Here is a 13,429-nt window from a genome sequence, read left to right on the forward strand (position 1 = left end):
CCCATCAACCACCTGCCGTGAGTGTTAGGTCACTAAGGCCTCACACCTGCCTGCTTCTCCAGAGAACTGCCCTCTACCTGCGGGGAGTCAGGGGGCCTGGAGATTACAGTCCTTCCTTGGTGTCTCCAGGGGAGCTGGTATCAAAGTCCACGGATGCAGGTCCCTTAGAGTTGGCCCTTCATATCCATGGATGTGGAGGACCGACCCTGAACTCCTCGCTTCTTCTAGAGGGAAGGCCAAGGCCAACAACAGGCTGAGACAGAATGCAAAAGTCGAGCCCCCTTGCCACCAAGTCTGGTGCACATCACTGTCTAGAACTCCTCAAGGCATTAGAACAGAGCTCCAGCTGAGACCACAGCCTTTGTGTGACTGTCCTCCCCCCCAACCCCCACCCCCCGCCACCATCATCTCTCTGCTTCCTTTGCTCCTGTGGTCTTGAAACCATCCTCTTATAAGAAGTCACTGTGCTTCTGGAAAGCCTGACTTAGACAGAAATGCTCCCAAACCATCACCTTCTGCAGATTGTTAGAATATTATTAACTGGAAGTGATGAGAATGGAAGTCAGTAGCTAAGAATAGTCTTGGCACAAAAGGACAAATAAATATTCTGGGTCCCCAGATTCCTGTTGCGACGCAGTGGAAACGAATCCAACTAGGAACCATGAGGTTGTGGATTCGATCCCTGGCCTCGCTCGGTGGATTAAGGATCCGTCATTGCTGAGAGCTGTGGTATAGGTCAGAAACGTCGCTCGGATCCCACGTTGCTGTGGCTCTGGCATAGGCCAGCAGCTGTAGCTTCGATTTGACCCCTAGCCTGGGAACCTCCATATGCTGCAGATGCAGCCCTAAAAAGAAAAAAAAAAAAAAAGTGATCTGGGTCCCCATGTGTCAGGAAAGCATGGATGTTGCTCACCATCAGCTTGAGTTGATGAACAGCCCCAGCTATGGCAACTTAGAGATCCAGATCCCTTTATGGAGCTAGCATGCACCCATCCGCAAGCCACCATGAGGGTTAGGTCACTACCCATGTCTCTCTCCATCTGCATGTCAATACCGGGAGCTGGGGTGGATAGAGGGAATCCCAGGAGGGTCCCCATGTTCTCAAGACAAAGCTGGCTAGTGTTACCATACACTTGCATTTCTTACCCCCTGAGTAAATTATTAGAGCAACAATCAAGGATAAGACCAATCACCCAGTAAGTGCCTGCAGTTAATTTTGCTTAGTGCTACCACCCAATTTTCTAATTCATCTAGGATTACCAGATAAAATATGGGACTGTCAGTTAAATTTATTTTCTTTTTTCTTTTTTTTTGTCTTTTTAGGGCCACACCCAAAGCATGTGGAGGTTCCCAGGCTAGGGGTCCAATCAGAGCTACAGCTGCCAGTCAGAGCCAGAACCACAGTAACGCCAGATCCGAGCCACGTCTGCAGCCTACACTACAAACCACAGCAATGCCAGATCCTTAACCCACTGATCGAGGACAGGGATCAAACCCGAAACCTCATGGTTCCTAGTCAGATTTGTTTCCACTGCACCACGACAGGAACTCCATGTCAGTTAAATTTAAATTTCAGGAGTTCCCACTGTGGCTCAGTGGTAACGAACCCAACTAGTATTCATGAGATTTGGGTTTGATCCCTGGCCTTGCTCAGTGAGTTAAGGATCTGGTGTTGCTGTGACCTGTGGTGTAGGTCACAGACGAGGTTCGGATCTGGCATTGCTGTAGCTGTGGTGTAGGTCGGCAGCTACAGCTCCAATTTGACCCCTAGCCTGGGAACCTCCATATGCCACAAGTAGAGCCCTAAAAAAAAAAATTAAAAATTAAAAATAATAAATTTCAGATAAGTAACAAATAATGCTTTAGTATAAGTATGTCATATGCAATATTTGGAACATGCTTCTAGTAAAAAAAATTATTTATTGTTGATCTGAAATTCAAGTTTCACTGAGTCCTATATTTTGACTTTCTAAATCTGACAATAAATTCATCTCACAGTGTCTGATTGTCTCTGGTTTTCCGAATAAATGTTCTTTGTTTGAGTGAACTTTCTTTGAAAATTCTTAACCAGATTGAAGCTATTCCTCCCAAGAAACATTAAAACTGTTGTTACTGTTGTTTTCCAGCTGGATGAAATTGGCATTTATGACCAACACAAATGGGAAAATTCCAGTTAGGAGGTAAGTCGGTTATTCCCATCTGCTCTGCACAGCCTGGGTCCAGCCCTCAGGGAGACACCCAGGGGCACTTGTTAATTGCTTTAACTGTAGATACTTCTGGAAGCTTAGTTTGAATCACATCCTTATAGTCTGTGCTCAGTTTGTAAAAATCACTTATGGACACAAAGTCTCAGTTTTTTCCAGAATGGGTAGTATTAACTCTGAAAAATTAAAGAACATCTAAGAATGGAGCAGTGTTTTTTTAAATCTTCAAATAAGTGGGTTTTGGAGTTCTCATCGTGGCTCAGAGGAAACAAATCTGACTAGGTTCCATGAGGACGCTGGTTCGATCCCTGGCCCCACTCTGTGGGTCGGGGATCCGACATTGTCATGAGCTGTGGTGTAGGTAGCAGATGTAACTCGGGTCCCGTGTTGCTGTGGCTATGGTGGAGGCCAGCAGCTACAGCTCCAATTGGAGCCCTAGCCTGGAAACCTCCATATGGTGCAATCCCCCCCCCAAAAAAAAAAGACGAATAAGTGGGTTTGGGGGATTTAAATATCTTTCACTTACTTGCCCCAAACAACCACTAGCTAAAATTAAAGACATTTCTATCATTTCACCTACAGTAGAAGTGTGTGAGCACATCATAGGAAGTGTGATTCTCTAGACATTGCATCTTATTCTGGACTTTGCTGGTCCTCCAGTGCCCAAGGCGGGTGGACGCCCCTTGGCATCTGGGTGTGCTGTCACTGACACCACATACCCATCAGAGCTGTCACTCACCCTGCCCAAGGTAATAGTGGCAAGGAAGAAAATGACAGTAAAGCCCGGGTGGAGTCAAGAAGGAAGATGAATGAGAAACGTCCTGCACACCTGTGCTTCAGTACTGAGGCTGACGTGTTTCACCCTCTGAGGATTCCCCATTCTCCCCTCTCCACCCCCTTTTTAAAGGTCATTAGGCTTGGCTTCTGGTTTGTGGGTCCAGTTGGAAGCTCCTATGATGGTAGTGGTGGGAATTTTGTTGTTGTTGTGGCCACCCTGTGGCATATGGAGTTCCTGGGCCAAGGATCAGATCCGAGCCGCAGTTGGAACCTATACCACAGCTGTGGCAATGTCAGATCCTCTAACCCACTATGCCTGGCTGGGGATCAAACCTGTGTCCTGGTTCTGCAGAGAAGCCGTTGATCCTGTTGTGCCACAGTAGAAACTCCATTTTTTTTTTTTTCTTCTCTGATGGGAATTCCTTACCCAACTTCCCCAGTGTCTTTTTGATTGGTGTTTGTGTAAGTACTTCATGGAGATTCCAGTAGCTGGCTGGCCTCCAGAGCACCTGCTGCCCACATGAAGCCAGGGGTATATTCAGGGTCATGAACCTGAACCCCAACCTGAATTAAACATGAGTTCCACAGATGCCAACCCACTCTTCCCAGACTCTCCAGACATGAGTTCAGATTGATGTCTTCCCTGGACACTTGAGCAAAGGAGCCAGCCGACAGAAAACAACCAACAAAACCCAGTGCTGCTGGGTGGAATCGTGTCTCAGAACTGCTCTGTCTTTCAAAGATGGGGCAGACAGATCACCAGCTGCACAGCACTTGAGGCAATGCATTTGAGCATGGCTTCCTGGTCACGCTCAGCCATTTCTGACTCTCCTTCCCCTCCCTCTCGGCCCAGCCACTTCCTTCTTCCTCAGAGCTTCCATTCTGCATCCCTCTGAGAGTACCTTCATACTCCCTCAGCATCATTCTTTCCCGTTTAACAGGCCCCCTACAGGTCACCATCTTCCTTAATCCCATGTATTCTAAATGGTCATGAGCTAAAGTATCCATGTGACACAGCTGACATATCAATGAGATGACGAGAGGCATACACGTCATAAAGACCACAGTGGTATTTTTATTTAACCTTGTATTGAGGGCTTCCAGGGTGATAGACCTCATGCATCTATTGTGATCTTTACAAATCTATCTCTAGGATTCTCTGCTTTTTATTTAATAACTTTAATAACTTACTGACAAGTCAATTTTACATCGACTTTAGAAGTTTAATAAAAACCCTGTTAGCACCCATGACTGATAGTTGTTGACAGAGCCACTTTAAATGGATCTTTATTTTATTTGAAAACCCTTTGCTCTTTGAAGCAATAGCAGCACAATTATTTTAGTATATCCCTGTCGCAACCAGTGCTGCAGGGCAACTGGAGAGCCTGAAACAGGGATGGCACGGTATAACAAAACACATAAGACTCTTACGTTTAGAAAGTGGGGGACCAGGAGGCACTCTGTTCCACAGAACAAAGGCCCTAGGCTTTAGCCCACGAGACTTTTACTAAGAAAGGTGATGGGATTAGTGGGGAAGGTGATGAGATTAGTATTAGCTTGATTAAGGAAGATGACAAGATTGGTGGGTAGGAACAGGCATAGCAATACAGAGGTCATCTAAGAGTGATATCAAAGAGGGTATTCTTAGGACGTGGTGCAGCTGTTTACAGAATAACATGGTTAATGCATAAGTCCTTTATCTTGTCTTTGAAGAAGACCCTGTACTTTAGAACTCTGAAGATAGTTGCCTTCTGCCAAGTTCAGATGTTCAGCGGTCTCCAACATCCTACAGCCATTGCCAAATAGACTGTGCCTTTTTATTTAAAAATCACAGAGTTCCCGGGTGGCTCTGTGGGTTAAGGATCCGGCATTGCCATTGCTATGGCTTGGGTCACTGCCTGTGGTGCAGGTTCAGTCCCTGGCCTGGGAACTTTCACATGCCAAGGGTGTGGCAAAAAAAAAAAAAATCAGTATTGAAGTAATAAGTCCAAACTTAGAGAGCCCAGATAGCAGGGAAGAACAGAACTGTAGGTTGGATCTGTTTTTCCATCCCTTGCTCTCCTGATGTTTCTTCTACCATAAGGTTCAGGAAATGAGCGAGGAGACGCATATAGCTTATCATCAGAGCACTCCTGACTAGCAGTTCCCGTTTCATTTATACGCATCCCACTAATCAAGCCATTGTTCCACATACTTGGAAGCCTTTTCTGATTCCAAAGGTCTTTATCTAGCATGCTCACATACAAAATTATTAGCACCCCCTTTTTTGGAAGTAACTTAGATATTTTGTCATCTTCTTCAACTCTCTGTGACATGAACCCATTGGTGCCTGACAGTATTAACAGGTGTTGGACACAAGACGTCTGTGATGATCTGGGGATAGTTTGTTACAGTCGATGGAGAATTGATCCCAAGCCAGCAAAAGCGGATAAATCTCCTGGTGGATGAGCTGCCAAGGGCCAGGTGGAAATTGCTCTGAATGTTTTAATGGAAATGAAGTGTAAACACTTGAAAGTGTCATTTCATCACTATCGTTCTGGAGTTTTTAAAATGGAAACTATTAGTGTAGTGTGGGATCTGGCTCCATGGTCATTCTGTCACTTGAGACTGGCCCAGTGCTTTACCTTTAACCAAAATTTAATGTCCAGGAAGTTGCAGAAAGGATGAGTGAAGAAAACCATTGCCTCCCTCCTCTCTTTCTTTTGTACATAATCTTATGCAATCTCCTTTCCTCTCAGACTTACAAACTCACACTGAATTTATCTTCCCATTCAGACCAAAGCTTTGAAAGTCACTCTTTTTTTTTTTTTTTTTTTTTTTGGCCATTTCCCATTTCTTTTTCCCCAACCTGGACTTGGGACCAAAGGCTATGACTAGAAGAAACCCCAAAGGAGACAGATGTGTTAAGAAGACTGAGACCTCAGGTGGGGTCATAACAACCCAACTCCCATTTAATTCATTCGTGTCTCCAGGCTCAGCCTGCCTATAGGAGGGTCTGGTTCTGTGGGGCCTCAGGTCATGAATCCTTACTGACATTTTCAGAAGATGGTATTCAAACCCTTAGATTGTAGACACTTTGAGGGCAAACAGAGTTAGACACTCTTAGTTTCAAGGATCATTGCCATTTGGTTGCCTGTAACAATTCTCCTGGAACAGGGAATTTAATCAGATAGGACTGAACACCACTTCAGGGTATTAGCATTTCCTTTGGCGAAGGTGGTATATTTGGATTCAGTATATACTCACTGAGCATGTAAGTTTATAAAGCACTAAGCTGTACTCTGTGGGGCTGTGTTTATTAAGGGGTTGAGTCAGAGTTCCCATTGTGGCAATGAACCCAACTAGGAGGGCATAAGGATGTGGGTTTGATCCCTGGCCTTGCTCAGTGGGCTAAGGCTCCAGCATTGCTGTGGCTGTGGTGTAGGTCAGCAGCTGCAGCTCTGATTTGAGCCCTAGCCTGGGAATTTCCACATGCTGCAGCTGCAGTCCTAAAAAGCAAAAAACCAAAAACAGCAATATAAAGGGTTGAGTGAATTGCAGTCCCTTAAACACACTTTTCATTCCCATGATACACCCTCTGATGGTGTCTAAAAGCCCCCAGCCTGTGATGACTATGTTTCTCTCCAGACCCTGGTTAAAGGCTGAGTCTCTAGTGCTACTAGAAACTCAGAAAAGTCACCTTTGCACCACAACCGCCCTCAGCCCTGAGCCAAATCCATTTTGAGACCCAAGAATAATTCTGAAAGCTGCCTGGGGCGAAGGCCATAAAGGTGGGCCTCCTCCCACCTCACCTTCAGGGGAATGGTCCCTTGACTGACTTGCTCCTATTTTCTGTTGGGTTTGTTCTCTCTTAGGATAAAGGGAGCAAATCTGTGGTGAGGTTGCCCAGCCCAAGCCCGCTCGTGAACAGATGGGCCTGAGAATGGGGCCTTCTGGCCACCCACCGTGTCACCTCTTGCCTTTATTATCTCTGAACACTCATGCTTCTAACTTGGCCCTCAAGGATGTTTTCCCCTCCTTCCTGCCCTTGGGCACCCAGTTTTCTCCCTTTCCTTCCCTATTTCTCCATTTTCTACAAATGCTTGGACCTCCTGCTCTCACAAGATGTTCTTGTCCTACTCCCTTTTTCTAGGCACTTCCCTAGGCCCCAGCTAAGATTCTCTCCCTACATGCTCTTCTCTTCCTCCCTGCCCCACTCCTCCCCATACCAGGTTTTTAGAACAGAATGACTCAGGCCCTGAGTCATTCTGCTACCTTCACGACCATGTTGATCACTTTTCATCTCCTTTATGAATCCTGTTTAAACCTTAGAGAAGCTCGAGTTAGCTGAGATTCCCCTGAGATCACTGTGCAGAGTTTCTTCCTGATTATAGGTGTCAGACATGCTAGATCCTGCTGGAACCTGCAGCTCTCATATTAACACATACTCTTTTTCAAAAAAGGCACACTGAATAGCTACTTTCCCCTACATTAGAAAGGGCAGATAAATTGCTTCTCAACCCAACTCAATGTATAAAAATTCCCTGAACTCCAATGGCGAAATGTGGACAGGGCATCCTCTGCCCTAGAAACCAATTCATTTGTTGTCATTCATACACATCAGCTTCACTGTATCTGAGGATTTGTTAAAGAGAATTCTTATATTTGCCTTCCTGTATTTGAGTACAACTAGTCTCAAGCACTCTTAGAAATGTACCTCTTGAAGTGTTTTTGGACTGGGTATGAAACAAGGAAGCTTTGAATGAAAACATAGCTGATCATTTACCCAAAGCTAGTTCTTCTATCTTGAAAAGTTGCTCTCTGCACTGAAGTGATGCTTTCTCCCCCTTGTGAGGGTTATGGTCAGTGTTTACCTCTGGAGCTTGCCTTCCACTTAACACAAAGGGTGGGGTGCATGGCAGAGTTGAGCACGTAGAGGCACGGGGCTCCCCAGGAAAGTGTCCCAGAGCCAGATGAAAGTAAGCCCTGTTTGCAAGTGGAGGCTGGAATTCTGATGCAGAGTTTAAGTGATGATGGTGATGAGTGACCTGGGCTTCCAATTAGGGAGTGAATGAAGGCTCTTGGGGACAGCTGAGACATGACTCATGGTCAAGTGTGGGTTCCAGATATTGAGTCTTCTAATCAATAGTGTTCATTCTGAGTGTCACCAATGCAATGATCAGAGTAGTCTCTCTCCTACTTTTATCATCACCAGGAAATGTTCCTTAATGTTATCCATTTAACTGGCCTTGATGCATACTGTACTAGTTCAAGGAACCAGCATTATTCAAAAACACTATGTCTCAGGGTAGTGCCAAGACTCTACTGTAATTTTGAATAATTGTTCCACTTCTTCTTCTCTACCCAGCACCTATGACTTGCTCAGTAAAGTCCCCAATCCTTGAGGAAGCTGACATGTCAGGGTAGCTCAAGGGTGTTTAGCTCAAAAAAAACTATACAAACAGGAGTTCCTGTTGTGGCTTAGTGGGCTAAGAACCTGACTAGTATCCGTGAGGATTTGGATTCCATCCCTGGCCTCGATCAGTGGGTTTAGGGTCTGGTGTTGCTGCAAGCTGCAGTATAGATCAAAGATGTGGCTTGGATCTGGCGTTGCTGTGGCTGTGGCATACATCGATTGGCAGCTGCAGCTCTGATTTGACCCCTAGTCCAGGAACTTCCATATGCTGCGGGTGCAGCCCTTAAAATAATAATAATAATAATAATAATAACAATAATACCATGATAATGCATGTCGGCTGCCATGTGAAACCAGGTAAGGGCGATCACAGGCCTGGGCTGAGTCCTAAAGAGCCTGCTTCCTTTCCCCAAGCCAACGTATTGTCAACTTGAGGTTTTATTCTAGAGTGTCCCAAATGCCACATTTCTTTTTCCTCAGAAAGCAATTTGATAGATCAAGTTTTATTATTGTTTTTGTGCCTCTGGTAGCCTGGGGATCCACTTGTCTTAGAGTCAAGTTAGAGTTCCTACTTTGGTACAGTGGGGTCAGGGGCATCTCTGTAGTGCTGGGACGCAGTTTCACACCCTGGCCCAGCACAGTGGGTTAAGGATCCAATGTTGGCACAATGGGTTAAGGATCCAGCGGCATTGCCACAGCTGTGGCGTGGGTCACCACTGCGGCTTGGATCTGATCCCTGGCCATGGAGCAGTCAAAAAAAAAGAAAAAAGAAAAAGAAAACAATTAAAAGAAAAAAGAATCAGGTTACCCCACTAGCACCTTCAGCTCTGGTAACCAGAGGGCTGTAACTCATTTGGAAAGTGAAAAATACCTAGAAATGAAAAGTAATTTTATTTTCCTTTTTCATCACCTTTATCCCACCATCCCTCATTTTCCTGGGATCCTTGCACAGAGAAAACAAATTGATGGTAACTTTATTATTTTTTTTCTTTTCTGCCCTAGTATTACTAGAACCTTTGCATCGGGGAAAACGGAAAAGGTGATCTTTCAAGCACTCAAGGAGTTAGGTCTTCCCAGTGGAAAGGTATTCGTGAATTTCATAATGTATTTCTAAAACCGCTTGGCTTATTTATGTTCTCATGTAGTAAGAAAGATTATTTATACTAAACTGATCTCAGATTCAGAGTTAGATTCAGTCCCACGCTGTATGGTTACTTTTTTCTTCGTTCTCTTTCCTTCTATCCTTCCTTATGTTTTCTGGGCATTTCAACCTGATGTTTTAAAATTCGGAGAATGTACTTTAAAATGTTTGGGTCACTCTAGGAGTTCCCGTTGTGGCGCAGCAGAAATGAATCCGACTAGTATCCATGAGGACTCAGGTTTGATCCCTGGCCGGGATCAGTGAGTTAAGAATCTGGCGTTGCCATGAGCTGCGGTATAGGTCGCAGACTCGGCTCAGATCAGGCATTGCTGTGGCTGTGGTGTAGGCCAATGGCTAGAGCTCCAATTTGACCCCTAGCCTGGGAACCTCCATATATGCAGCTGGGTCCAGCCATAAAAAGACAAAAAAAAAAAAAAATTTTTTTGATGGATAAATTCACTTCTTTAAGACAGCTGTGCTCCTCTCCCCTAAACAAACCATGTGTATTTGTGACCCTCTGAATCTAAAATAGTTGTGATTCACTTGTTGATTACAAGAAAGATGTAAGCCTGTCACTGCTCTAACAAATCCTATTTGAAATATAAATTTCCGTATGAAAATTGAACTCTTAGAAGGTCACCCGTATGTGGTCTTGTGAAAATTTACAAAATAAGTGTAAGAAAACATTGGGCTTGATTTAGTCAGCATCCCTTAGGCAGGCACTTGCTTTTCTCCTTCAAGGAGAGAAGTAAAAAAATGTTTCTTTATGTTTGTTCTGTGGAGTGTCTCCCAGAGCAAGGCCAGTGGCCGAGCTTAGAACAGGCAAACCATGGCTGCCTGGTGATTAGAAACACTGCTTTACACGAGTCTGTTCTAGTGGGTTGGCCAGTGGTGGGTGTGGACTTTCTGGCTTCCCACAGCAAGGATGACAGATGAAGGGCCTGGGATTCCAAGTAGTCATGACTTTGCTTCATGAACTTGTAGATTCTGTAGATCCTCTCAGGAGAGAAAAAAATGTACCATTTATGACATGCATCTTCTCTTTTACAGAATGATGAAATTGAGCCTGCAGCATTTACTTATGAGAAGTTCTATGAGCTGACACAAAAGATTTGTCCTCGGACAGATATAGAGGATCTTTTTAAAAAAATGTAAGTTCCATTTATGACAAAGTGTCACATCCATATTATCTTGGGTTTGTTTAGATTTTATAAACATTTTTTGTCCTAATATTTTCCTATAGTTGTGTTAATAGTATCTAGGAATATCTAGTCAGGGTTACATTTTCACCCCTTTTACTGGTGTAAAAGTTCACTCTGATTTTTTTTTTGAGAAACTTTTACATAAGTTAGTTGCAGCACCTGGAACTCCCCCTCCCCCTCCCCCCTCCCCTCCCTGCATTGGCTTTACTAACTACCTACAATGTTAACTTGCTCCTTTAGGTATTAACCCATTATGTGAACTAACTAGATTCAATTTGGAATGTTATTCTGTTATTGAAAAGTTCATTCATTCCAACAATTTCAAATGGATGACTTACATGTTGTTTTTATTATAATGCCTTTGGGTAAGGCCAAAGAAGAATTGCAGACATTTTCTGTGAGTGAGTGGGAGTGTTTTCTTAGCTGTTGTTGGGTTTTTTGGTTGTTCGGTTTTTTTCCTAATAAACAGTCTCTTGGCCAGTTTAAGAGTGCATCGATACTTCAGAGTTAGGAAATAAGTTTAGAATTATCATCAACGAATGTCAACATGTAAATCGTACCTACTGTAGCATCATATACAAAAACTTACTTTTTCTAATAAATTTCTTTTCAGCAATGGAGACAAAACTGATTATTTAACGGTAGACCAATTAGTGAGCTTTCTAAATGAAGTAAGCTTTTTCATACATTAACTCCATCGATCTGTGTGCAGTGGCTTGCCTCCTACCGCATCCTCATTGCATGCCTGCATCCTACACCCCCCCAGTCGCTTTGCTTCTGACCTGCTGATCCTTCCCTGATGGCTTTACCAGGTGCAGAAATCAGCTGCTGCCCTTGTGTGTCCACACGCTTCTTCATTGGCTTGCACACTGCTTTTTTGTTGGTTTCTTGCTGTGGTGTGTAGCTCTGGGTCTGTGTGTGCGTGTGAATTGTGTAATATATTCATTTAATTAAATGTGTCTATGTTTTTGCAAGATGATATTTAAAGTACTTGGTTTTTTTTTTCTATTTACGTATATGAAATAGAAAGAGAATGGTTTGAGATTATCACACTCTAGTTGGATTCTCCATTGCTAACTCTTCCTCATACTTTTGCATGGACTGGAAAGCTTTATTTTTGTCTTTTAATGGATTGCATGTAAGAAAAATATGTAGGTTCGAATAGACTATTTTGACAACAAGCACAACACTGGAGTTCTTGGGTGAAAATAGAATGCATATTAAGCCACCGGGATGGCAGGTTAAATTTTTATTTTTAATTTTTATAACAAGCTCAGGGCTAATTTTAGAACTTACCAACCCAAACCGGTTGACAAAATTTGCTTAAGCCCAAGGGAAAAATATTTCCAAACACATAAAGGATGCATTTTGATAACAACTAAACTTAACAGCTTTTTTTTTTCTCTATACATAACCAAAAAAGTGTTTTCTCTTCAATGAAACCTATTGAAGCTCTTATTAATCCAGAGAAGGGAACTCACTTTTTTGTCTAACACATTAATAAGAAGAGTTTAAGTGAGGGATGGACAATATGTTTTTGTTTCAAAACAGTTGATGTTAACCATTATACTATATGAAGAGAAGACATTAGTAAAGACAGCATCATGCCAGACAGGAGGTATTGCCTCAAGAAAGACAGCAGGCAGAATGTGCTTTGCCAGTTTGGAGACAGATCACATCTTCGCCAAAGGGCTTCTCTTTTCTTTCCCTGCCAGGGCTCAGTGGCTCCTAATTTGTTGGATTGCACTTTAGAAGCCATCGTAAGCAGAGCCTAAAAGCACTGATGCAGGAGAGAGAAGTTCTGCCATATATCAGCACAGATGCCACCATTTTTACATAAGTCTTTCAATAAATTACAGTATTTATTTTATTTGAAAATATTTCAGGTTTTTTCACTCCACTAGTCTTTGGTCATGCGAATACTATGTTCGTAATCTTTACCCAGATATTATCCACATTCTTATACCACCGTTGCTCTGAAGTTGCCTTGCTTTGCTTCCTTAACCCTCTCCCCCTCTTCTGCTTCTTCGAAAAAAAAAAAAAATGTATTGTTGGGAGTTGCTGCTGTGGCTCAGTGGGTTAAGGATCTGGCATTGTCACTGCTGTGGCGTAGGTCCCAGCTGCAGCTCAGATCCACTCCCTGGCCTGGGAACTTCCATATGCCATCGGCCAAAAAGAAAAAATGTCTTATCTCCCTCAGCTGCTTCATACACTTTGGGTCATTGATCATCTTAAGTTTTGGTAAGACGGGCAAAAATCCTGCTTTCTGCTAAAGAGGGAAGATGCTTTAGTGGCGAAGAGATCTACCACAGCATCACTTTGCACTTCCTAGAAAAAGGCCTCTTGTGTACTCTGGGATGAAGCTGGTACCCAGCTATCTATTAAACATGACAGAGACTTAACATGCATTGCACTGTTCAAACAGGGAAGCAGTTCTGAAATCCTAAGGAGAGGTGCTGTATTCATGGGCTTTTCCTTTTATGGGTGGTATTTGTAGACCCACCCAGTAACCACTCTTGTAATTCTTATACATCTCAGACATAACATTTATCTTTAAAAGATATGATCACCCATACTTTCTGACTCTGCCATCCGAATTCTTTCTTGAAATAGTTACTCTTTTGGTAAGCTTTTATCTATCACTGTTACAGTGGCTAGTAGCAGTCATTGGTTTATATTTCCTTCTGTTTGGCTTCTCATTAACAGTAAG

At 43.3% G+C, this 13,429-nt stretch overlaps 1 protein-coding gene across 50 annotated transcripts in view; it reads left to right on the forward strand.

Annotated features, from left to right (window-relative positions):
* PLCB4 (phospholipase C beta 4) overlaps positions 1 to 13,429 on the forward strand; it is a 487,242-nt gene that overhangs the window by 353,424 nt on the left and 120,389 nt on the right. For 33 of the 50 annotated variants that reach the window (XM_085003051.1, XM_085003063.1, XM_085003052.1 and 30 more), the window contains 4 exons: positions 2,127 to 2,180; positions 9,379 to 9,460; positions 10,568 to 10,668; positions 11,333 to 11,390. In XM_085003051.1, the coding sequence (XP_084859177.1) occupies positions 2,127 to 2,180; positions 9,379 to 9,460; positions 10,568 to 10,668; positions 11,333 to 11,390 (295 nt within the window). The remainder of the gene's footprint in view (positions 1 to 2,126; positions 2,181 to 9,378; positions 9,461 to 10,567; positions 10,669 to 11,332; positions 11,391 to 13,429) is intronic. The other 17 variants (XM_085003077.1, XM_085003076.1, XM_085003085.1 and 14 more) reach the window with 1 other exon arrangement.

Source organism: Sus scrofa, chromosome 17 (genome assembly GCF_054392235.1).
Source record: "Sus scrofa isolate SSC_HxYL_T2T_F1_AM1 chromosome 17, Sscrofa_HxYL_maternal_Yorkshire_Landrace_v2.0, whole genome shotgun sequence".
NCBI lineage: Eukaryota > Metazoa > Chordata > Mammalia > Artiodactyla > Suidae > Sus > Sus scrofa.